The sequence below is a fragment of the Pavona decussata genome, unplaced genomic scaffold, assembly GCF_977016875.1.
Source record: "Pavona decussata unplaced genomic scaffold, jaPavDecu1.1 SCAFFOLD_393, whole genome shotgun sequence".
NCBI classification, from domain to species: Eukaryota; Metazoa; Cnidaria; class Anthozoa; order Scleractinia; family Agariciidae; genus Pavona; species Pavona decussata.
The window spans coordinates 31,358-56,781 of NW_028145764.1; the positions used below are offsets into that span (position 1 = coordinate 31,358).

The following is a 25,424-nucleotide window of genomic DNA, read 5'->3' on the forward strand; positions in this document are numbered from 1 at the left end:
AGTTTTGAAATTGCTAAATATATTATAAAACTGGCATTTCTTTCTCCCTATAGATATTTCTCTATGAATAAATCTCTTGACACCCTTACCTCTTGAGGAATCGGCTTTTTTTTATTTGAAGGTCATATAGTACGTTTCAAATTACACGGTTACGACTTCAAGCGCTTGTAATACTCAGTTCGGTCGAGAAAAGTACATTTTATGGCTTAATGTTTAGTATTTTTTGTGTCCTAACGAATTAAGATGTTTCTCTAAAACTTTGAAACCGCTACCAATTCGCAGCATTTTGTTGCCTTTGAAAATGTAAGAAAAACTTGTTGACAACAGTTTGTAATTAGTGGAGTCGACAAGGTGAGTACTAAAACGGTGGTAAAAGTGGCGGGATTTCCAGCTCCAATTTGCTTAACTTCCAGGGTAACAAAAACCCTCAGGGTATGTTTATTTTATAGAATAAGGAAAGATTTTATTTCAGGAAAAGGACTGTAGTTTATTTTTGGAAATACGCCTAAGTGGAGTTAATTAGCTTTTATTTTTGTCGATACATCTTGGGTTATTTAAGCTGAACACATTGCAAAAGTTCTCCGATTTTCTCAGAGGGAAGCGTTTGGAGTCCGAGCTTGAAACTTGGCATAGTGAATGTTTAATAACTATATGTTAAGTCTTTAAGAGAAGATTATCGAAAACTGAGGTACCAGCGCTATTCAGCGCTATTTTACCAGGGCTTTTCATCGCTATTTTAAGCGCTCTACAATGGAAGTTTTAAGGTATTCGCTAGCATGATCTCGTCATGTCACAAAGTGGATAGATTTGAAAATATTTAGTAGTGTACAATAAACGAAAATAGTTGCTTATAGTTTGTGTAAAGTTTGACTTCGATTGAATTTATTTTGACCATTTGGCATTTGTGCTTCGTTCTCGCACCTTAATTTAAGCCTTCAGTTGGCCGAAAAACCGCACCTTGACCTCATTTTGGAATTTTGCGAATTTCTCAAAATAAAAAAGTCGTTAGAACTTTTAAATATGATTTTTGAAGATAGTTCACCAAGGGGTGTTTTTAGACCAAATATGAGCGATTTGCCGAATTGGTCGTTGACGGCGAATTCTCGATCCTTACAGGCAGCCGCTATTAAAAGCATTTCTGGTAGCTGTAGTAATATTACTTTTTCCACCGAAAACAATATAACAGAGACCTAAAATTTGTTCATGTGTGATTCACAGTGGTTAAGTTTGTAAGGTGCTCAATGGTGTCTTCACGCTGAGCGTGCGTGATACTATCCTTCTGAGGTTTCTCTGTTCCGACAGAACCGAACTCTACACTAAACATAAAAGGGTCACTGCGACGTGAGACAAAATCACAAGAACAAAAATTACCCAGCTTGTAAGTTTATTGTAAATTAATATTATCCATTTACCATTGTTACACCTGGATAGATACGATTATATATTGTATCTTTTCTTACGTTCGTAATCTACTGGACGACATCAACAAGTATTTTGTACGGAGTTTCCAGGAAACAAGCAGACATTTGTACAGGGCTAAGTGCCCGGGCACTGAAAAGGACATTGTCCAGACTCTTTGTTGCCCAAAGAGCAATCGCTTTCTCGTTCGTCAATGTAGCGCCCGACATTTTGTTTACATTTTGTATGGCAGGGAGGCAAATATCTGTCCAGAGCAGTGCCCGAGTACTACCCTTGAAGGAAGCGGACGTGCCCAGGTTTTTGCTTGAGCACCGACAAAAAGCTAAATTCAGACTAGTGGCCGTCTACTGGGGTAGCTACCAGTGGGGTATTGAGTCTTAACGTGGCCTAAGATGCAGCATATATGTTATGTATCTAACAAATTAAACGTTGATCAAGATACGGCAATCTATGAACAGATCGATGGTGTGGCTTTTGGATCTCTCCTTTCTCCTCTCCTAGCCAACCTTATCATGGGACCTCCATGAAAGTCTTTAGTAACAAGAATACACATCTTTTAATGTTTTATTCTATGTCGAGGATACCTTCAATTTGCTTTTTGTTTGGTGCTCATGTTGCATGGTGCTCATGTTTTTTTCAATGACATTGACTCTTTAAAACATCCTTATATTCGGTTTACTGTTGAAAAGGAGGTCGTCCACAAGTTGCCGTTTCTTGATGTTTTGATTAACAACACTTTTCATCCAAGCTTTGGCGTATCAGAATGTACAATTAAGACAAATGAGTACCTTGAATGGTTTTCACAACGAGGTAAAGAACATTCTACATGTTATCTACCAACATAATAGATCGGGTAATCAGGCAATATATCAGCAAAACACGGAAACCTGACACTAGTCTACTGCTTTCCAGCTCTTCAACACATGGTTGGTTTTAAATGCGGATAAAACACTGCTGCTCGTGTTTTGAAACATTACATAAACTTGATATAAACATAAGAACATAAAAGAAAAGAAACAGAGAAGCAAACTGACAACTATTTGTACACTGGCTGCCCGAAATTTTCATCCCATGCTAAACAATTTAAAATTAAAATTGTGTGCTTATTGCAAGTTAATCGTTACATTAATAAGGATCATTCTATTGTGATGTTGCTGTCTCTAAAACCATAAGCCTTTGTGATGACTATATAACTAATTAAAAAGAACATAATGCAGTTTAGTTTCTATAGAGGAAAAACACTGTCACTTGAATCTGTATAGAATGGAAAATTACTCAGGAGATCCAGCTGTTCAAAACGTAACCCTCCACTACAAGACAAGCTGCCTGGAAGCTTCAAAATTATTTAGCTGACTAATATACTGCTGCTGGAAAATGTAAACCCTTATCAAATGGAAACAAGTAAGTATGGCACCAATCTAAAGCCCTTAGCGAACAAACACTTTCCAGAAATCCCCAGAAGTTACCCCAACAAGGTAATCATCACATTCCCACCTGTCCTGCAACAACCCAAGTAACCAATGATATTTAATTTCTACGAAAGCAGTGTGATCGAATAACCGGTTTTCAGGCAGTCCAAGAGCGGTGCCATGATCAATAACCTGTTCAATTCCCCATTTACCAACGAGAAAATTACCGCTTTCCTTTCCCCACTTATCGCAAGCTGTACTTAACGACGAGTCGTCGTCATTCATTTTAAAATACGAACCACAAGCGAGAGGCATAACATCCGTCTGACCGCTGAGGAATTGGACGGCAGCTTCACCTGCACTGTTCAGAAGCGTGGTGATATGAAATCGTCTCCCCTCTTGCTTCTTGCAGTGCAATCTTACCTGAGTAAAGTTCAGGTATCTTCTCAATTCATTCATGACGCTTGTTGTGATAAACGTCTGATTGCTGCTTATTCCAAGGAGTGAAGTGCTAAGTGGCAGTTGAGAGGGAGGTGTTGAGCTTTGCATCACATAACTGGAGACAAGAAGCCAGCCCCCTGAAGTCAGAGGAGATTAATTGTCATCTTACGTCCATTAAGCAGAAGGAAATATAAGGGTTTATTATTACTCGATACTTCTACTGTCATTTTTTTAAAACGCGAGATAAAACAATCAGATAACATGACTAAATTTATCTGAAGGCCACGCTTGAAGATTTTAAACATCTTATTTGCAGTGTTTGACACAACCTGCTTTGACATGTGTGAGTCATCTGTAACTCCTCAGTCCCATTTTTACTATTTATTTTTTTGTTTGATCGATTCAAAGCAATTCGAAATTAATTTCTTTTAGATTGGAAAATCCACCCAACTTTGAAAAACATTTTTTTTCTCTGAGTTTACCAACTTTATATATAATAAGGTCGTTAAATCTAATTATCCAGGCCGTGAGACGCGAGTTAAGTTCTCGGTTGCGTTCTTTTTTATTACTTTTTATTATTTATTTATTATTATTTTTTTGTGTGTGTCGTGATTGTCCAAGAAATAATGCATAAGACTTCGTATATGACCACATGACGTGTCACATACAAGATGGCCGATGCAAGACAAATGACTAAAAATAAGACTTTGGCATTCATAGAGAGAATGACTACTTGAAATCATTTCTGTCCAAACCTGTAAATATCCGGACTTGAACAATGATGACGGAATTACGCTTGCAAAAGTTTGCGTTTTAATCAACAGAGGATGAACAAGGTAGAATACTTGAATGTGGCCTTCACGACGATCATACTGGAAATTGCGATCTTTTTGCGTCATCACGATCCGGGGTCACAAAAATACATATCTGACTCACGGTTAGTATTGAAAAATAATCAATGTACAAATGGCTTCTGTCTCCAAATCAAAGGTGAAAACGTAAGGATTAAAGCCCGGGGATTAAAACATCCGTACGAAGCACAAGGTATCCTACTTAACAAATGTCGTTTTCCCCTGTATTTCATTCTGACTGCAAGAAATGCAATTCTATCTGGTGGTTACTTATTGCCTCACTATATCTCTGTATCTATCGATTTGGGGGAGTTAGTGATGCTGGAGGTTATAAGATCGTAGGATTACGCACCACGCAGTCAAATATGGCCACAGTTTAAGCTGGTAACAGCTTCTTGTTAAGTTTGGTTTGTTTTTTATGATTTTTCACCCAAGCACAACAGGAAAGTTCGCATAAATTGCTGTTAAATATATGCTCAACTAATTTTGATGTTTGTGCGAAAAATCTAAAAGTTCTCTTTGTATCCAAAAATTGCTCAAGGTAAAAGAAACCTGTTCCAACCCCACGTTAGCAGAGCCCCCCAAAACAAAAAGGGTTATGAAATATTGTCATTGAAAGCTCACATAAATGGCTTGAAGAGTAACAACATTGTTGTTAAGACTCGTGGCACTCGTGTGCGAGGAGTCGGCGGAACATTTTCAAAAATGTCTCCATGCTGTGTGTTGAGGTCGACCTAAAAGAAATCTATTTTCAGTTTATAGCTTCCATTGTAAGCGTCTACAAGGGCAGTAGAAGTGAGCGACTTTTAACACGCCTATACGCAAGAAAATGGGTAAGGTAGAAATATTTTAATCTTCACCTCCTTCAGTAGTCATGTCGCAGTAAACTTTCAATGGATCGCCACTCCATCCAGGGTTGATCCAGTACTCCCCATCTCCTATGGAGGAACCAGAGTCCAGGATGTCCTTGCATGATGCTCCAGGATGATCGTAATCCCAGCCCTTTGTTTCTAAAGGTATAAAATTCATTTTAAGAAATATGAACTCTCAGTAAACCAATTTAGAAAACAACAGCCACAACAAGTGAAGAAAGATAACAAAAAAAAGAACCATAAAAAAGAGAGCGAGTAAAATGAATTGAAATGAAAATGATCTTTATTGGGGCTCCAAGTAGGCCTTTCAGTCCTAATTTACACAAATGAATTAGTCATTGTCTACAATAGGAAAAAGAACTATCAATCCTAATTTACAAATGCATATTAAATACTATCAGCAATAAAAAGGGCGTTCAGTCCTAATCTGAAAATAATAATCATCGTACAATGATACAAATAACTATTTGAAAAATATAATTGGAAAAGATAATCTTTCAATTTCTCATCAACGACATCTCCTTCTTCAGGTATAAGACGGGCAGGCGATAAAAACAAAAGGAGATTTGCGATACAAAAGTTAAGCTTCGAACGTTTGTAACACTTTACTTTTACTCGCCTTTGCGAACTTTTGCAAAACTGACTAAAGAACGGTGAAAAAACTGAAATGTTTGCCATAGTTTCTTAAGAAAGACGGCAAGGGAGGAACGTTTGCAATTGAATCAACAGCGTGACTTTTTGTCACGTTTTGAAGATAAGTTATGGAATTGCCTCTCAATTCAAGTGTCTAAATTGCGGAAGACTGCCTTCAATGGATTCTTCAAATTCTTGATATGCTCATTGTAATTCTTGGTGCCGAGGACCCGTTTGTCGAAGCATCCACAGTATCTAGAAGAGAGTTGGAGAATGGGGGATCTGCCTGCGTCGACTGTGAACCTTAACATTTCTTTTCTTCTTTTTAATATTTGAGCTGCCTAACGCCATAAACTGTAGGACTTAAAAAAAAATCAAGATGCTCTTGAAGCGTATACTTGGGCGTCGTTGTATTAGGTAGGCATATGTCAGCATGCACAATGACAGGTGAACGATAAAACTCTTCCTGAGATTCTAACGCATCACTTTATATCTGCAATAAACGAAATGTAGTTCAACCGGAAATGACACGCAAAAGGTGAATAAAGCCAAACACATTACTAAACATGTAGGGTTTTGTAACCTTTTTTGCATTTAAGATACTGATTAATTTTTGACCAAAAATGAGTATTTACCACTATTTTATCGACGTATTGCCACATTTAACATGGCGCCCAGCTAGATTGCCCAGGTAGATTGTACTTAGTAACATGTCTGTTTTAACGTTTATCATTCACGGTGTTGTTCCATTATTGTATATTGTATATTGTATATTTTAAAGTCGAAAACTTCACCATACATGTGGTGAAAAGTGAGTCCAAGATCGCTCATCTGGTGACAATATACTTCAGTACTCTACCCACCTGTGCAAGAAAAGCGTTCAACTTCTGCAGCTATTCTATCCAGGAAGTTCTTAACGCGTTCCTTTACTTTCTTGACTTCTTCGTTTTGTTTGTTGATCGCATCAATGACTTTCTTTCTCTCAGGGCAAGCTGTAACCAAATTGTTTCGAAACTGAATGTTAGTAAAATATTTAAACCCAGAATAAATATTATCTCTTCAGTTAACTCAACTTAAAAAAACGCTTGCTCAACTTTAGATTCAAAATCACCACAAAATTTTACTTGTTTATCGAACGCCACCTTGCACTATCCATTTTGAGGAACACAGTTTTAATACCTACTATTAATAGCCCATGTGATATCGTCATTATCACACTTGATGACTACTGGTATCATAAAAGCAACAATAATTTAATTGGTAGTTGTTTATAAAATGTATTACTCATTAATGACAAATTCCCTATTTTTCGTTTCGTTCTTTAGATAAAAAAAATGCCATACCATTAGCTGTCTTGCACAAATAAAATTTGATGGTTTACTGACGGTAATTAGCTGCCGCCATATTTTCCTTTTTGTTTTTTTTTTAAATTGTATTAATATTTACCTTCAGGTTTTGCGGTTTGCTCTGCAATCATCATCACTGGATACATGATAGCCAGGAGAAAGATCATTGCTTCCTTAACAGCCATTTTGTCGCTAAAAGAAATGGTAAGTTTCAAATACTACTGATAGGGCTATAAGACGTGACAAGCCTGCGTAAATCTCTTGCGTAAGTTTTAGTATTTTGTAACCTCGTTCGTGCGAGTATGTAGCAGTCGTTGCTGTTTCAGAGGTAAGATGTCTGGTGTTCATGAGCGCTGGTTTTACATTATTAACCCTACTTAGAACAGCCTTTTTCGTCTTCTGGGGCTATGAAAGCCATGAAAATGACACTAAGAGTAGAAATAGTACGTCCAAAGATGTTTCCTTTGTGGTCGCAAAGAGGAGTGACGGCGTCACATTAATTACGTCATGATTTCCAAATGGCGACCTCCCTGATTTACCATGTTAGATTTGTTGATTTCCCGAAAACTACTGGAAAACGCAAAGTCACGGAAACGACAACGAAAACATACAACGAAAAGTAATCAAATCCATGAAAACAACACATATGAGCTAAAAACATAAAATAATACTCTAAGAAAAGGGATATTTCTTCATTTCAAAAAGGTTTTTTCTGTTTTCTAAAAAAAAAACCCGACCTGTTAAAAATGGGTTACCATGGTCACATCAAAGTCATAGAACACTAACCGAGCACGTCAAATTGTTTCCAGATAATTTTCCGAAACATTTATCAAAGTTTCATGGCATTTACGCAAGTAGTAAAAAAATGTATTGAGGTTCAAAGTCGCCGCAGGCAAAATCGACCCCACCCCCCGGCCTAGATGGGGTTAATCAATGCTGGATGAAATTTCGTTATTAACGGGAACATTTACTTGTGCTCTTTTTGTTTTTTGTTTTTTTTGTTTTTTTTTTTGACGGGCTCCTGATCCTCTGAGTACCCTCCTCTATAAAGTGTGATTTAAAGTTTTTTTTTATAGTTAGTTATAGTTCTAAGAGCCTTCCCTTTGATTTCCTTTTGTTTACTTATGAATAGAAGTTAGTGTACTGAAAGGTCTCCGTAGGTTTAACTGGATGCGTACATCGAGTACCTTTTCATTATAATGATTATTTTATCTCTCTTGTTTGCATTAGATAAATTGTTTTTATTTTTACTATTTGTGACACTGCGAACGGGATTTGTGGGCATATTATGACAAGGAACTGGGATCAAGTTTTTCTAAAGTATGCAGGTTTGTGCACGCTACTCCAAATGGCCTTGAAACTAATGCTTGTATTCATTAAAATTAAAGTGTTTCTTAAATGTAATTTTTCCTAAATTAAATCTCATTTCTCACAAGACGAAGAAAATAAGTTTTTTTGTTCCAAGTTTCAAGCTCTGATTGAAACTCTTTCCCACTCAGGGAGGATCGAATATGCGTGCGATCCTCACGGCTCACAATTCACGTCACCAATTATGACATCAAAACCGATTCATATGGAGCCCTTGGAAGTTTCCAAACATCACATATTGTGTACTAAAACTAATCAGACTGACTGAAGACGGCCATTCGACGTTTTTCGATCCCAGATTTCCTTCCTATTCTGCTCTAAAAAATATATTTATTCCGGTCAATTAGCCTACGATTCATGTGCAACAAATTTGCATACCATTTCTATATCGCAGGCAAAAGTAGTGCAAATCAAACTTTACAGCTCCTTTACACGATGTTAAACTATCAAACATTAAGCAAATTATCCAGCGTAAAAGAAGTTAAGGCAATGTAATTTCCAGCAAACATCGATCTGTAAAATGTGTTTTCTCCTAAAGATTATATGCGCGCGCGCGAAGAAAACGGTTCATGAAATACGTCTTTCAACAAACCCAAGCGAGCTTTATTCTGATGTTCTAAGCTCCTACCTTTTAGTTAGAAAGGATTAAATGATCAGCTGTGAAAACAAGAGGGCAAGTTTTGTAAAATAAATACGAGGGTGAGCAATGCGCACGACTTCATCACGCTCTTTACCGTCTTCGAAGGGGTGCTTCCATGACTTATGCACGTGTATCATTACCGAGGAACGAAACCTCAATCAAAAGCACAAACTGCGTTGAAATGCGTTGTTTTACGTTTCTCAATGTCCTGACGGTAATTTAACTGATGCACTTTCAGTCTTAAAAACTATGCAAGAAGCATCACGCTTACAATCCGTTCACTGCGCGACCGTGAGACAATACAGCTACTTCTCCACCCTATGTCCTTTGGTGTCCAACTTAACATTTTCCGCCACTAGACCCCCTTAGGTGATAAGATGTCATCACCGACAATTTGCCGATTGCCTCCGATTTAAGCGCGGACTGCACACAATTAAAGAGTCCCTTAAAATGAGAAACAAAAGCCCATTGTGATCTAAAAAGTCAACTATTCACTCCGAGCAGCCGAATTGAAACAAGATGGCTTCCCGTTTCGCCATGATTACTTAAGAGGAAATTATTTCGATAAAAAAGGCGGCTATTAACAAAAATACATAGATGGCAAGAAAGTTTGGTTGGCGGCATTAAATGGTAAGTTATTAAATCTTTTCAACCCGATATTCTTAGGCGAAAAATAAAAATAAAATCCCTTATTTACGAAAACTGTCGAACACTAAAATTACAATGAAAACAATGAAGCAACTAATATTTTTCAGCATGGTTTCAGCAACAAGACGAATTTCGCAGAAAATTTTAAGAAATGACACTGTAGGAACTAAACAAGAGTCTCAAAAAGTTTCATTTGTCTGCAAGAAAGCGAGTTGGAACTTTCTACAATAAGAAATCACTTACCGCGTGGCGCGCGAGATTTGAAAATTTCATACCATTTGTCGGTATATTGTCAGAAATAAAATAATTTGTTGGTCCACTAGTTATTCAGCTTGTGTGGTATATACTAAAACAATTATTCACCTCAGTGTCAGTAAAATGGATGAAAAGTGATGGTAAGGGATAACTTCTCATAAGTGGACCGCTCCCATTAGGGATAACTCAGTAAGTGGACCAATTTGGTGAACAATTGTTAAATAATCTGAAATTAGGCAGAATACGGCCCTCACTGGCGCGCGCTAGTAATAATTTAGTTTCCGTGTTTTCGTGGTCATCACCAGACAGACCAAGCTGGTAAGATTCCTATCTTCTCGGGAATTGAAAGGAACTGGTAGGAACAGCGATAAAACCCGAACGATTTAGAGAAGAAAACATCTCATCTCATGCACAGAAGCTAACGGAAAACTAGCTGATAACATAAAAACTGTTTTGAAAGGATAATTGGTAAGATAACTGGCAATAATGAGAAAACAAGCTTTGACGATTAGTTTCTTAAAACCATCCAGAGAACGAGGACTTTATAGAACCCCGAAAGTGAGCAACTGGGTCAACAAAATTGTATTAATACCTAAAAAGCTAAGCCAAAACCTTAATACCTCAAAATTTTGCAAAAACTCACTTTGACGAAGGACAAAGTCTTGATCTGTAGTAAATGCTCCTTGATCTCGGGTTTTTAATCTCCGAATCCTGTGCAGTCCTCTGCAATAAGATAGTTCAAAGCAAAGATGTTATCCAATTTATGTCTCTCAGTATCCATGACATCAGCCTTTACTTCGTTCTTTGGTATTTCTGTTTTAATTTTTCGTTTACCTTTGACACTGAACATTGCTTGAGGCATTTTTTATTTATTTATAGCTCCAATTTTGCTAAACCGCACACGAAGTTTCTGATGAATTCTCTGACCCTAATGGGATTCAAATGAAACAAACACTGTTCTCTGAGCAGAACTTTCTTTCTTTTTGTTTTTATCGTTTTCCCTTGCCTCTTCCCAACATCATTGATTTCAATTCTTCGGCTCCATCCCCCGTATGGAAGAGAGAGAATATTCTAAGTTTGTATACATTTGTTAATCATTGTGGCTAAATGGTGAAAGGAAGCTTGCACACCATCGATTCTTCAACATGATGTTTCTAAGCTACCGTGGCGCTCAGAGAGAATGAAAATAAGAAGTCGGTGTTCTCGGAGTAGCATCACTTTCTTTGTTTTGTTTGGCGCCTCTTTTATTTGTTAATGATTTCTCTGTTCCTAATGGCATTCAAATGAAAAAAGAAAAAAAAAATGCTGTTCTCTGAGCAGAACTTTCGTTCTTTTTGTTTTCATCGTTTTCCCTTACCTCTTCCCCACATCATTGATTTCAATTTTTCGGCTGCATCCCCCGTATGAAAGAGAGAGAATATTCTAAGTTTGTATTCATTTGTTAATCATTGCGGCTAACTGGTAAAAGGAAGCCTGCACACCATCGATCCTTCAACATGATGTTTCTAAGTTGCCGTGGCGCTCAGAGAGAATGAAAATAGGAAGTCGGTGTTCTCGGAGTAGCATCACTTTCTTCGTTTTGTTTGGCGCCTCTTTCCAGAAACATTTTATGTACAAGGGAAGGTATTTCGTTTTAATTTTAACATGGTTTTGACTCAACAGGTAGACATTCTCATTAGGTGGTCCAGTCAAAAAGATCAGAAGCCTGGTGGTGTTTCGATTTTAAATGCATGAACTTTTTTGTCTGACTTATTTGCCTCATAAAAATCTAATTCACTCTATGAATTTGCCCTTATCTTAAATCCTCCAGTGTCTCTGCCGTATCAAATAATCTATAAAAACCGATTTTGCTCTCCGGTGTTGTAACTCGGATCATCTTGCATCTTTTTTACTTCCATATTGGAGTTTAGACTGCACAATGTTTTGACAAGGCCTCTTCCCCACATCATTGATTTCAATTCCTTGGCTGCATACCCCGTATGGAAGAGAGATAATATTCTAAGTTTGTATTCATTTGTTAATCATTGTGGCTAACCGGTAAAAGGAAGCTTGTACACTATCGATCCTTCAACATGATGTTTCTAAGCTGCCGTGGTGCTGAGAGAGAATGAAAATAAGAAGTCAGTGTTCTCGGAGTAGTATAACTGTCTTCGTTTTGTTTGGCGCCTCTTTTATTTGTTTTGACTTATTATAACAATGGTTTGGCAGGAATGGACTCACGCATCTCTGGCAAGGATGGGAATGGCCCCAATTTACATTCCTATCTTTGAAATATAAACTTTTGCTACTTGACAGCCAAACAGGAATAATATAATTTAATCTAACGTATACTGTATACTTATGTATTTGCTGTAAGCACTTTTTCCCTTACTGTTGTATTTTCCTCTTCCTAGCTTAGACAGAGCTCTACAATCAGTTTTCAGATAAATTCTACTTCCCCTGGTTTTTTTTTTATTCTTGTAACTACACGAAGGTAGTGGCCAACACGAAAACCTTGCTCCTTTGGCCACTACGCACTTCTTCCCTAATAGGTAAAACCACTTAAATATAATGCTCTGCATGTTTATTTTCTTATCATAAAATATATTGTATTTCAATTAAGTGTGAATAAAATTGAATTAAATTGAGAAAAAAAAAAAGCGTTGAGCCGAAGGTTCCCACGAAAAAGACTACTACTTAGATTACAATGAATGTTTTGTCCTTGTGACTTACTCTTAAACTTAAAAGCTTGCATATTGGCTGGAAAATACAAATTGGAACAGTGCACGTGCTTTTCTCTGGCCCCTTAGGGAATGTAAATAAAAAAGTGCTGTTCTCTGAGCAGAACTTTCTTGTCTTTTACTTTCTTTGAATTTGCCCTAATTTTAAATCTTCCAGTGTCTCTGCCGTATTAAATAATCTTTAAACCGACTTAGTCTGCTTTCCTTTGGTGTGACTTGATTCGGATCATCTTGCATCTTTATTACTTCCATATTGGAGTTTAGACTGCACAATGTTTTGACCCGGCCTCTTCCCGACATCATTGATTTCAATTCTTTGGCTGCATACCCCGTATGAAAGAGAGAGAATATTTTAAGTTTGTATTCATTTGTTAATCATTGTGGCTAACCGGTAAAGGGAAGCTTGTACACCATCGATCCTACAACATGATGTTTCTAAGCTGCCGTGGTGCTGGGAGAGAATGGAAATAAGAAGTCAGTGTTCTCGGAGTAGTATCACTGTCTTTGTTTTGTTTGACGCCCCTTTTATTTGCTTTGACTTATTATAACAATGGTTTGGCAGGAATGGAGGCACGCATCTCTGGCAAGGATGGGAATGGCCCCAATTTAACCATTCCTATCTTTGAAATACAAACTTTTGCTACTTGACAGCCAAACAGGAATAATACATTTTAATTGAACGTATACCCTATACTCATGTATTTGCTGTAAGCACTTTTTCTCCTTACTGATGTATTTTCCTCTCCCAAGCCTAGAGAGAGCTCTACAATCAGTTTTCAGATAAATTCTACTTTCCCTGTTTTTTTTTTTCTTGTAACTACACGGAGGTAGTGGCCAACACGAAAGCCTTGCTCCTTTGACCACTACGCACTTCTTCCCTAATAGGTAAAACCACTTAAATATAATGCTCTGCATGTTTATTTTCTTATCATAAAATATATTGTATTTCAATTAAATGTAAATAAAATTGAATTAAATTGAAAAAAGGAAAAAGCGTTGAGCCGAAGGTTCCCACGAAAATGACTACTACTTAGATTACAATGAATGTTTTGTCCTTGTGACTTACTCTTAAACTTAAAAGCTTGCATATTGGCTGGTAAAATACAAATTGGAACAGTGCACGTGCTTTTCTCTGGCCCCTTAGGGAATGTAAATAAGAAAGTGCTTTTCTCTGAGCAGAACTTTCTTGTCTTTTACTTTCTTTGAATTTGCCCTAATTTTAAATCTTCCAGTGTCTCTGCCGTACTAAATAATCTTTAAACCGACTTAGTCTGCTTTCCTTTGGTGTGACTTGATTCGGATCATCTTGCATCTTTATTACTTCCATATTGGAGTTTAGACTGCACAATGTTTTGACCCGGCCTCTTTCCGACATCACTGATTTCAATTCTTTGGCTGCATACCCCGTATGAAAGAGAGAGAATATTTTAAGTTTGTGTTCATTTGTTAATTATTGTGGCTAATCGGTAAAAGGAAGCTTGTACACCATCCATTCTTCAACATGATTTTTCTAAGCTGCCGTGGTGCTGGGAGAGAATGGAAATAAGAAGTCAGTGTTCTAGGAGTAGTATCACTGTCTTTGTTTTGTTTGGCGCCTCTTTTATTTGCTTTGACTTATTATAACAATGGTTTGGCAGGAATGGAGGCACGCATCTCTGGCAAGGATGGGAATGGCCCCAATTTAACCATTCCTATCTTTGAAATACAAACTTTTGCTACTTGACAGCCAAACAGGAATAATACATTTTAATTGAACGTATACCCTATACTCATGTATTTGCTGTAAGCACTTTTTCTCCTTACTGATGTACTTTCCTCTCCCAAGCCTAGAGAGAGCTCTACAATCTGTACAATCAGTTTTTAGATAAATTCTATTTTCCCCTATTTTTTTTTCTGTAATTAATTGCACGAATGTAGTGGCCAACACGAAAGCCTTGCTCCTTTAGCCACTACGCACTTCTTCCCTAGAAGGTAAAACCACTTAAATATAATGCTCTGCATGTTTATTTTCTTATCATAAAATATATTGTATTTTAATTAGGTGTGAATAAAATTGAATTAAATTGACAAAAAAAAGCGTTGAGCCGAAGGTTCCCACGAAAAAGACTACTACTTAGATTACAATGAATGTTTTGTCCTTGTGACTTACTCTTAAACTTAATAGATTGCATATTGGCTGGTAAAATACAAATTGGAACAGTGCACTTGCTTTTCTCTGGCCCCTTAGGGAATGTAAATAAGATAGAGCTGTTCTCTGAGCAGAACTTTCTTGTCTTTTTCTTTCTTTGAATTTGCCCTAATTTTAAATCTTCCAGTGTCTCTGCCGTATTAAATAATCTTTAAACCGACTTAGTCTGCTTTCCTTTGGTGTGACTTGATTCGGATCATCTTGCATCTTTATTACTTCCATATTGGAGTTTAGACTGCACAATGTTTTGACCCGGCCTCTTCCCGACATCATTGATTTCAATTCTTTGGCTGCATACCCCGTATGAAAGAGAGAGAATATTTTAAGTTTGTATTCATTTGTTAATCATTGTGGCTAACCGGTAAAGGGAAGCTTGTACACTATCGATCCCTCAACATGATGTTTCTAAGCTGCCGTGGTGCTGAGAGAGAATGGAAATAAGAAGTCAGTGTTCTCGGAGTAGTATCACTGTCTTTGTTTTGTTTGGCGCCCCTTTTATTTGCTTTGACTTATTATGACATTTCTTTGGCAGGAATGGACCCACGCATCTCTGGCAAGGATGGGAACGGCTCCAATTGAACAATTCCAATCTTTAAAATACAAACTTTTGCTACTTGACAGCCAAACAGGAATAATATATTTTAATTTAACGTATACCATATACTTATGTGTTTGCTGTAAGCACTTTTTCTCCTTCCTGATGTATTTTCCTCTCTCAAGCCTAGATAGAGCTCTACAATCAGTTTTCAGATAAATTCTACTTTCTCTGTTTTTTTTTTTTTTCTCGTAACTACACGGAGGTAGTGGCCAACACGAAAGCCTTGCTCCTTTGACCACTACGCACTTCTTCCCTAGAAGGTAAAACCACTTAAATATAATGCTCTGCATGTTTATTTTCTTATCATAAAATATATTGTATTTCAATTAAATGTAAATAAAATTGAATTAAATTGAAAAAAGAAAAAAGCGTTGAGCCAAAGGTTCCCACGAAAATGACTACTACTTAGATTACAATGAATGTTTTGTCCTTGTGACTTACTCTTCGACTTAAAAGCTTGCATATTCGCTGGTAAAATACAAATTGGAACAGAGCACGTGCTTTTCTCTTTCCCCTTAGGGAATGTAAATAAGAAAGTGCTGTTCTCTGAGCACAACTTTCTTGTCTTTTACTTTTTTTGAATTTGCCCTAGTCTTAAATCTTCCAGTGTCTCTGCCGTATTAAATAATCTTTAAACCGACTTAGTCTGCTTTCCTTTGGTGTGACTTGATTCGGTTCATCTTGCATCTTTTTTACTTCCATATTGGAGTTTAGACTGCACAATGTTTTGACCCGGCCTCTTCCCGACATCACTGATTTCAATTCTTCGGCTACATCCCCCGTATGGAAGAGAGATAATATTCTAAGTTTGTATTCATTTGTTAATCATTGTGGCTAACCGTTAAAAGGAAGCTTGTGCACTATCGATCCCTCAACATGATGTTTCTAAGCTGCCGTGGTGCTGAGAGAGAATGGAAATAAGAAGTCAGTGTTCTCGGAGTAGTATCACTGTCTGTTTTGTTTGGCGCCTCTTTTATTTGCTTTGACTTATTATAACAATACTTTGGCCGAAATGGACGCACGCATCTCTGGCAAGGATGGGAATGGCTCCAATTTTCATATCTTTGAAATAGAAACTTATGCTACTTGACAGCCAAACAGGAATAATACATTTTAATTTAACGTATACTATATACTTATGTATTTGCTGTAAGCACTTTTTCCCTTACTGGTGTATTTTCCTCTTCCAAGCTTAGACAGAGCTCTACAATCAGTTTTCAGATAAATTCTACTTCCCCTGGTTTTTTTTTTATTCTTGTAACTACACGAAGGTAGTGGCCAACACGAAAGCCTTGCTCCTTTGGCCACTACGCACTTCTTCCCTAATAGGTAAAACCACTTAAATATAATGCTCTGCATGTTTATTTTCTTATCATAAAATATATTGTATTTCAATTAAGTTTGAATAAAATTGAATTAAATTGAGAAAAAAAAAAAAAAAAGCGTTGAGCCGAAGGTTCCCACGAAAAAGACTACTACTTAGATTACAATGAATGTTTTGTCCTTGTGACTTACTCTTAAACTTAAAAGCTTGCATATTGGCTGGTAAAATACAAATTGGAACAGTGCACGTGCTTTTCTCTGGCCCCTTAGGGAATTTAAATAAGAAAGTGCTGTTCTCTGAGCACAACTTTCTTGTCTTTTACTTTCTTTGAATTTGCCCTAATTTTAATTCTTCCAGTGTCTCTGCCGTATTAAATAATCTTTAAACCGACTTAGTCTGCTTTCCTTTGGTGTGACTTGATTCGGATCATCTTGCATCTTTATTACTTCCACATTGGAGTTTAGACTGCACAATGTTTTGACCCGGCCTCTTCCCGACATCACTGATTTCAATTCTTTGGCTGCATACCCCGCATTGAAGAGAGAGAATATTTTAAGTTTGTGTTCATTTGTTAATTATTGTGGCTAATCGGTAAAAGGAAGCTTGTACACCATCCATTCTTCAACATGATTTTTCTAAGCTGCCGTGGTGCTGGGAGAGAATGGAAATAAGAAGTCAGTGTTCTAGGAGTAGTATCACTGTCTTTGTTTTGTTTGGCGCCTCTTTTATTTGCTTTGACTTATTATAACAATGGTTTGGCAGGAATGGAGGCACGCATCTCTGGCAAGGATGGGAATGGCCCCAATTTAACCATTCCTATCTTTGAAATACAAACTTTTGCTACTTGACAGCCAAACAGGAATAATACATTTTAATTGAACGTATACCCTATACTCATGTATTTGCTGTAAGCACTTTTTCTCCTTACTGATGTATTTTCCTCTCCCAAGCCTAGAGAGAGCTCTACAATCTGTACAATCAGTTTTTAGATCAATTCTATTTTCCCCTATTTTTTGTTCTGTAATTAACTGCACGGAGGTAGTGGCCAACACGAAAGCCTTGCTCCTTTGACCACTACGCACTTCTTCCCTAATAGGTAAAACCACTTAAATATAATGCTCTGCATGTTTATTTTCTTATCATAAAATATATTGTATTTCAATTAAATGTAAATAAAACTGAATTAAATTGAAAAAAGAAAAAAGCGTTGAGCCAAAGGTTCCCACGAAAATGACTACTACTTAGATTACAATGAATGTTTTGTCCTTGTGACTTACTCTTCAACTTAAAAGCTTGCATATTCGCTGGTAAAATACAAATTGGAACAGAGCACGTGCTTTTCTCTTTCCCCTTAGGGAATGTAAATAAGAAAGTGCTGTTCTCTGAGCACAACTTTCTTGTCTTTTACTTTCTTTGAATTTGCCCTAATTTTAATTCTTCCAGTGTCTCTGCCGTATTAAATAATCTTTAAACCGACTTAGTCTGCTTTCCTTTGGTGTGACTTGATTCGGATCATCTTGCATCTTTATTACTTCCACATTGGAGTTTAGACTGCACAATGTTTTGACCCGGCCTCTTCCCGACATCACTGATTTCAATTCTTTGGCTGCATACCCCGCATTGAAGAGAGAGAATATTTTAAGTTTGTGTTCATTTGTTAATTATTGTGGCTAATCGGTAAAAGGAAGCTTGTACACCATCCATTCTTCAACATGATTTTTCTAAGCTGCCGTGGTGCTGGGAGAGAATGTAAATAAGAAGTCAGTGTTCTAGGAGTAGTATCACTGTCTTTGTTTTGTTTGGCGCCTCTTTTATTTGCTTTGACTTATTATAACAATGGTTTGGCAGGAATGGAGGCACGCATCTCTGGCAAGGATGGGAATGGCCCCAATTTAACCATTCCTATCTTTGAAATACAAACTTTTGCTACTTGACAGCCAAACAGGAATAATACATTTTAATTGAACGTATACCCTATACTCATGTATTTGCTGTAAGCACTTTTTCTCCTTACTGATGTATTTTCCTCTCCCAAGCCTAGAGAGAGCTCTACAATCTGTACAATCAGTTTTTAGATAAATTCTATTTTCCCCTATTTTTTGTTCTGTAATTAACTGCACGGAGGTAGTGGCCAACACGAAAGCCTTGCTCCTTTGACCACTACGCACTTCTTCCCTAATAGGTAAAACCACTTAAATATAATGCTCTGCATGTTTATTTTCTTATCATAAAATATATTGTATTTCAATTAAATGTAAATAAAACTGAATTAAATTGAAAAAAGAAAAAAGCGTTGAGCCAAAGGTTCCCACGAAAATGACTACTACTTAGATTACAATGAATGTTTTGTCCTTGTGACTTACTCTTCAACTTAAAAGCTTGCATATTCGCTGGTAAAATACAAATTGGAACAGAGCACGTGCTTTTCTCTTTCCCCTTAGGGAATGTAAATAAGAAAGTGCTGTTCTCTGAGCACAACTTTCTTGTCTTTTACTTTTTTTGAATTTGCCCTAGTCTTAAATCTTCCAGTGTCTCTGCCGTATTAAATAATCTTTAAACCGACTTAGTCTGCTTTCCTTTGGTGTGACTTGATTCGGTTCATCTTGCATCTTTTTTACTTCCATATTGGAGTTTAGACTGCACAATGTTTTGACCCGGCCTCTTCCCGACATCACTGATTTCAATTCTTCGGCTACATCCCCCGTATGGAAGAGAGATAATATTCTAAGTTTGTATTCATTTGTTAATCATTGTGGCTAACCGTTAAAAGGAAGCTTGTGCACTATCGATCCCTCAACATGATGTTTCTAAGCTGCCGTGGTGCTGAGAGAGAATGGAAATAAGAAGTCAGTGTTCTCGGAGTAGTATCACTGTCTGTTTTGTTTGGCGCCTCTTTTATTTGCTTTGACTTATTATAACAATACTTTGGCCGAAATGGACGCACGCATCTCTGGCAAGGATGGGAATGGCTCCAATTTTCATATCTTTGAAATAGAAACTTATGCTACTTGACAGCCAAACAGGAATAATACATTTTAATTTAACGTATACTATATACTTATGTATTTGCTTTAAGCACTTTTTCCCTTACTGGTGTATTTTCCTCTCCCAAGCCTAGACAGAGCTTTACAATCAGTTTTCAGAGAATTTCTACTTCCCCCTTTTTTTTTTCCTTGTAACTACACAGAGGTAGTGGCCAACACGAAAGCCTTGCACCTTTGGCCACTACGCACTTCTTTCCTAGAAGGTAAAACCACTTAAATATAATGCTCTGCATGTTTATTTTCTTATCATAAAATATATTGTATTTCAATTAAGTGTGAATAAAATTGAATTAAATTGAGAAAAAAAAAGCGTTGAGCCGAAGGTTCCCACGAAAAAGACCACTACTTAGATTATAATGAATGTTTTGTCCTTGTAACTTACTCATCAACTTAAAAGCATGCATATTGGCAGGTAAAATACAAATTGGAACAGTGCACATGTTTTTCTCTGGCCCCTTGGGGACTGGAAATGAGAAAGTGCTGTTCTCTGAGCAGAACTTTCTCTAGCGTTTCTTTGTAGGTTTAGCGCACGGTTTTATTCGTTTAAACTGACTATGGTGCTAATGTTTCAGTAGAATTTTACGGACGATAGGAATAGTATGGTAGGACACAGAAGCACCCGGTAAACATTAAACAAGTGTTTTCCCTACCCGTTTCTACGTAAACGTGGAACTACAAGAGAATTCACGCTCAGGCCTCAAGCAATGTTCAATGTCCAAAAAAAAAAAAAAAAACGAGTGAAGGAACCCTGGAACCAGATGAACACATGAACGACCGAGTGGGCAGAGGAAGACTTCTCCTTTCTCAATTGATCTGATCCACCAGAATTTCTAAAAGGAAACATTTTTTGAATTAAAATTATTTTCTTCAAAAACCTTTTCTTGTTGTATGTATATAACAACAAAGGATATAAAGGGAATGTAACAAAAACATATAACTTTTGAGAATGATGTATTATTCAGTAATGACACATCCTAAAAGTGGAGCTCCACAATTCCTTTTTAAAATCATTTATATACATGCAAGTCTGCTTATTTTATGAAGGTAATAACACATAATAAGGTTACAAATTCCTCATCCTTTCGGGAGTTATATATATCTTAAGTACATATAAAGCAAACTGTTTACGCGAAATATTTCAGCGAGCGCTTAAAATTGGTTACAGCGTGTTTACAAATCTGATGCATGCGCTGCGAATGGCGAATGAATTACACAAGTCCAACACAAAATGTATAAAACAATTCATAACTCTGGGAATATTTCTCCTAAAGACATCGTTCTAGTTTCTAAATAAACGTTAACAAAAGGAGAATATAGGAAAAAATAACTGTTAGTTGTGGTCCGAAATATTTCAGTGAGCGCTTAAAATTAGAGGGTGTTTACAAATGTGCGCAGCGAATAGCGAATGAATTACACAAGTCCAACGCAAAATGTTCAACAAAAAAAACCATAACTCTTTGAATATTTCTCCTACAGAACTAAGTCTCTAAGTAAAAGTAAACAAAAGGAGAATACAGGAAAATGCTTGGTTGTGGTAATAAATATTTCAGTGAGCGCTTAAAATGTGCGATACGAATAGCGGATGAATTACACAAGTCCACCGCAAAATGTTAAAAAAAAATCATAACTCTGTTAATATTTCTCCAACAGAAACAATTCTAGTCTCTAAGTAATATTTAACAAAAGGAGAAAACAATAAAGTAATGTTCGGTTGTGGCTTGAAATATTTCAATGAGTTCTTAAAATTAGAACGTGTTTACAAATATAAGTGCGTTGGGAATAGCGAATGAATAACACAAGTCCAACACCAAATGTTCAACCGAAATAAAACATCATAACTCTGTAAATATTTCTCCTACAGATAAGTCTCCTACAGTAAAAGCTAACAAAAGGAGAGTACAGGAAAAATAATACGTGATTGTCGTAAGAAATATATTTCAGTGAGCGCTTAAAATTAGAGCATGTTTACAAAAATCAGGTGCACCCAACCACACTTTTCTCTCAGATCCTTTGAAGCGTTGTTTCAGGTGATCTAGAGTAGCTTAAAAGCTCTATAGGTTCATTTTAGGCAGCGCTATAATATTTTTATCTGTTCGGTCATTCTAGGGGAACTTGAGGCTTTTCGAAATTAGTAGGGCTTTTTTTTCTCCATTTCCCGAGACCTTAGGTCTTATTTCCTTTCCAAAAATCTTACCTAACCTTTTTTCGGTACCTGAAACAACATTTTTATCAATCCGAAAACACTAGGCCTTAAATTTCCCATATCACGAACGTTCGTGGTGAAAATTTCCTGAAGAAAATTGTAGGGGATTAAGGGCCTTCCGAACAGATAATTTACCGAAACGATCCGTTGGGTGCCCCTGAAAAATGCGCTGCGAACAGTGAATGAATAACACAAGTCCAACGCAAAATGTTAAAAAAAATCATAACTCTGTGAATATTTCTCTTACAGAAATAATTCTAGTCTCTAAGTAAAATTTAACAAAATAAGAATACAGGAAAATAATATTTGGTTGTGGCTCGAAATATTTCAGTGAGTGCTTAAAATTAGAGGGTGTTTACAAAGATCAGTGCGTTGCGAAAAGCGAATGAATTACATAAGTCCAACGCAAAATGTTAAAAAAAAAAAAAAAAAAACTATGTGAATATTTCTCCTACAGTTATAAGTCTCCAAGTAAAAGTTAACAAAAGGAGACTACAGAAAAAATAATGCTTGGTGTGGTAAGAAATTTTTCAGTGAGCGCTTATTTTACAAATATGCGCTGCAAACAGCGAATGAATTACACAAGTCCAACCGTAGGTTACCAAAGCTTATGTGACACAGTTTACCATGCAAGTGTGATCTTAAAAGAGTTTGTATCGCGTTAAAATTATATCGTAATTTAGACAACAATATTCCCACAAAACCCACAGAAAATAAAATTAAGTCTGAAAAAGCTTACCCGGTGTGTTTTGCTTTGTTTGCAATGCTTCTCACTGCTTTCAAACGCTGTTTTAAGCGGTTTATCTCTCAGCAGCTGGTCCACGTGCACACTATATTATGTTAATGAAAAGGCCATCCAGTCGTGCCGTGCCGTGCCGTGCCGGTAAAAAGAACCTCGAAATACAATACAAAAAAATTACGTCACACGTGCGTAAAAAATATTGCCGTTCTCGGCAAAACAACAACTTGACCAAATTCAAGGTTTTTGGAGAACGTGAATACAAAGACAAATTTTCAGTTTCTTCCAGTCAGCTTTTATTCAATAAAAGCCAAGTCGTCAGTTACGAGTTGGAAAATCGCGAAGTCAAATCCTATGAAAAAACAATTAATAATACAAAAGTCAATATTCATATTCTTAAGAGACGTTCTTGCTGTCACGCCAGACACGGACGGCTGGTACCGAACTGCACTTAGCTAGGAGGGGGTGTGTCGTTTGTTGGGTGTCAAAGGCTTCCCGTGGATTTCCCCAGTTGGGCACATTTTAGTACTCATGCCTTGGTTTGACCGTGAGTTTGTAACAACATTCCAGGGACACGGCTCGGTCGGCGGAAAAAATGGCACCCGATTTGAAATGAACTTTGTTGTTAACGAAGGCCTGTGTCTCAATAAATAAACTTCGCCGAAAATCAGCGGCCCAGGAAGGACCGCACAACATCCTTCTTGCCATATGGAGAAACCTGTAAGCGAGTGCTTAAGTTTCAAGCAAATTTGAGCGAGGTTTTCGAAGTGCTGTCCTCAAATGACCGGCTTAATTTTTATTCAAATTCGACTTGTAGTTTCCTACCTTTTCATCAACATAATGCAGTAATGCACGTGGACCAGCTGCTGAAAGATAAACCGCTTAAACCAGCGTTTGTAAGCACTGAGAAGCATTGAAAACACGGCAAAACACACCGAGTAAGCTTTTTAGACTTTATTATGTATTTTGTGGGTTTTGTGGGAATATTGGTGTCTAAATTTCGATTTAATCTTAACGCCATACAAACTCTTAAATCACGCTTGCATGGTAAGCTGTGTCACATTGGCCTGTGGTTCAACGCAAAATGTTAAAAAAAAATCATAACTCTGTGAATATTTCTTATTTATAATTCTGGTCTTTAAGTAAAATTTAACAAAAGGAGAATACAGGAAAATAATGTTTGGTTGTGGCTCGAAATATTTCAGTGAGCGCTTAAAATTAAAGCATGTTTACAGATATGCGCTGCGAATAGCGAATGAATTACACAAGTCCAACGCAAAATGTTCAACAAAAAAAATAGCTGTGAATGTTTCTCCTACAGATATAAGACTCTAAGTAAAAGTTAGCAAAAGGAGAATACAGGAAAAATAATCTTTGTTGTGGTAAGAAATATTTCAGTGAGCTCTTAAAATTAAAGCGTGTTTACAATGAATTACACAAGTCCAACGCCAAATGTTCAACAACAACAAAAAAACCATAACTCTGTGAATATTTCTCCTACAGAAATAATTCTAGTCTCTAAGTAAAATTTAACAAAAGGAGAATACAGGAAAATAATGTTTAGTTGATAGCGAATGAATTACACAAGTCCAACACAAAATGCTCAACACAATTTATAACTCTGCGGAATATTTCTCCTAAAGAAATCGTTAAAGTCTCTAAATAAATGTTAACAAAGGGGAATGTAGGAAAATAATTTTTGTTTGTGGTCAGAAATATTTCAGTGAGCGCTTAAAATTAGAGCGTGTTTACAAATAGGCGCTGCGCAATGGAATGTCGACACACAAGTCGAACGCAAAATGTTCAAAAGAATTCATATCTCTGAATATTTCTCCTACAGAAATAATTCTAGTCTCTAAGTAAACGTTAACCAAAGGAGAATATAGAAAAATTAATGTTTGGTCGTAGCTCCAAATATTTCAGTGAGCACTTAAAATTAGAGCGTGTTTACAAATATGCGCGACGATTGGTGAAGGTCAAACGCAAAATGTTCAACAACAACAAAATCATAACTCTGTAAATATTTCCCCTACAGAAATAATTCTAGTTCTAAGTAAAAGTTAACAAAACGACAATACAGGAAAAGTAATGTTTGGTTGTGATCCAAAATATTTCAGTCAGCGCTTAAAATTAAAGCGTGTTTACAAATATGCATGCGCTGTGAACGGCGAATGAATCACACAAGTCCAACACAAAATGTTCAATACAATTCATGACTCCGTGATTTTTTTCTCCTACAGAAATAATTCTAGTCTCTAAGTTAAAGTTTACAAAAGGAGAATAGAAGAAAAATAATGTTTGGTTGCTGTCCGAGATATTTAAGCGTTTACTGCGCGCTTACATATATGTGCTGCAAATGAATATATAATACACATTTAGTCCAACACAAAATGTTCAAGACAATTCATACATGTGAATAGCTCCGTATATGTTCAAAATTAGTTTATCTACGAATGTTTGTCGTATGGCAACGACTTAAGAGCAGCTGACTGAAGAATTGCTGAGTACCCTTCTCCTGAGTGTCCTGGGTGGTTCAGAAATGTCCAGCAGCACATTAGGTGTAGTAACTCGTCTACAAAGACTGACATGAAAGCAATTGAAGAACTGAAAAAGACCGAACTAGGCCAGCTGTTGCTGGAGAAAATCTTTGCTGATGCCTCAAAATTTGTATGTAAATTTTTCCTGGGTAGACTATAAAATAACTATTATTTGTAAGAGTACTTCAA

The 25,424-nt window shown here is 36.7% G+C and overlaps 1 protein-coding gene across 1 annotated transcript; it reads right to left on the reverse strand.

The window, feature by feature from the left end:
• Positions 1-987: 987 nt before the first annotated feature.
• On the reverse strand, positions 988-7,156 carry LOC146451198 (uncharacterized). The gene is made up of 4 exons (XM_085099479.1): positions 7,072-7,156; positions 6,489-6,617; positions 4,981-5,130; positions 988-3,406 (listed from the first exon to the last, which is right to left on the reverse strand). The coding sequence occupies exons 1-4, from the start codon at positions 7,154-7,156 to the stop codon at positions 2,847-2,849; spliced, it is 924 nt and encodes a 307-aa protein (XP_084955605.1). The 3' UTR covers positions 988-2,846.
• Between the last annotated feature and the right edge of the window lie 18,268 nt (positions 7,157-25,424).

Excerpts from the sequence above, each read along its gene's own strand:
- LOC146451198 (XM_085099479.1), bottom strand. The coding sequence starts at position 7,156 with ATGGCTGTTAAGGAAGCAATGATCTTTCTCCTGGCTATCATGTATCCA. Across the intron at positions 5,131-6,488 it reads TGAACGCTTTTCTTGCACAG|AAACAAAGGGCTGGGATTAC; the intron begins GTGGGTAGAGTA and ends TTATACCTTTAG. Across the intron at positions 3,407-4,980 it reads CGACATGACTACTGAAGGAG|GGGGCTGGCTTCTTGTCTCC; the intron begins GTGAAGATTAAA and ends CTCTGACTTCAG.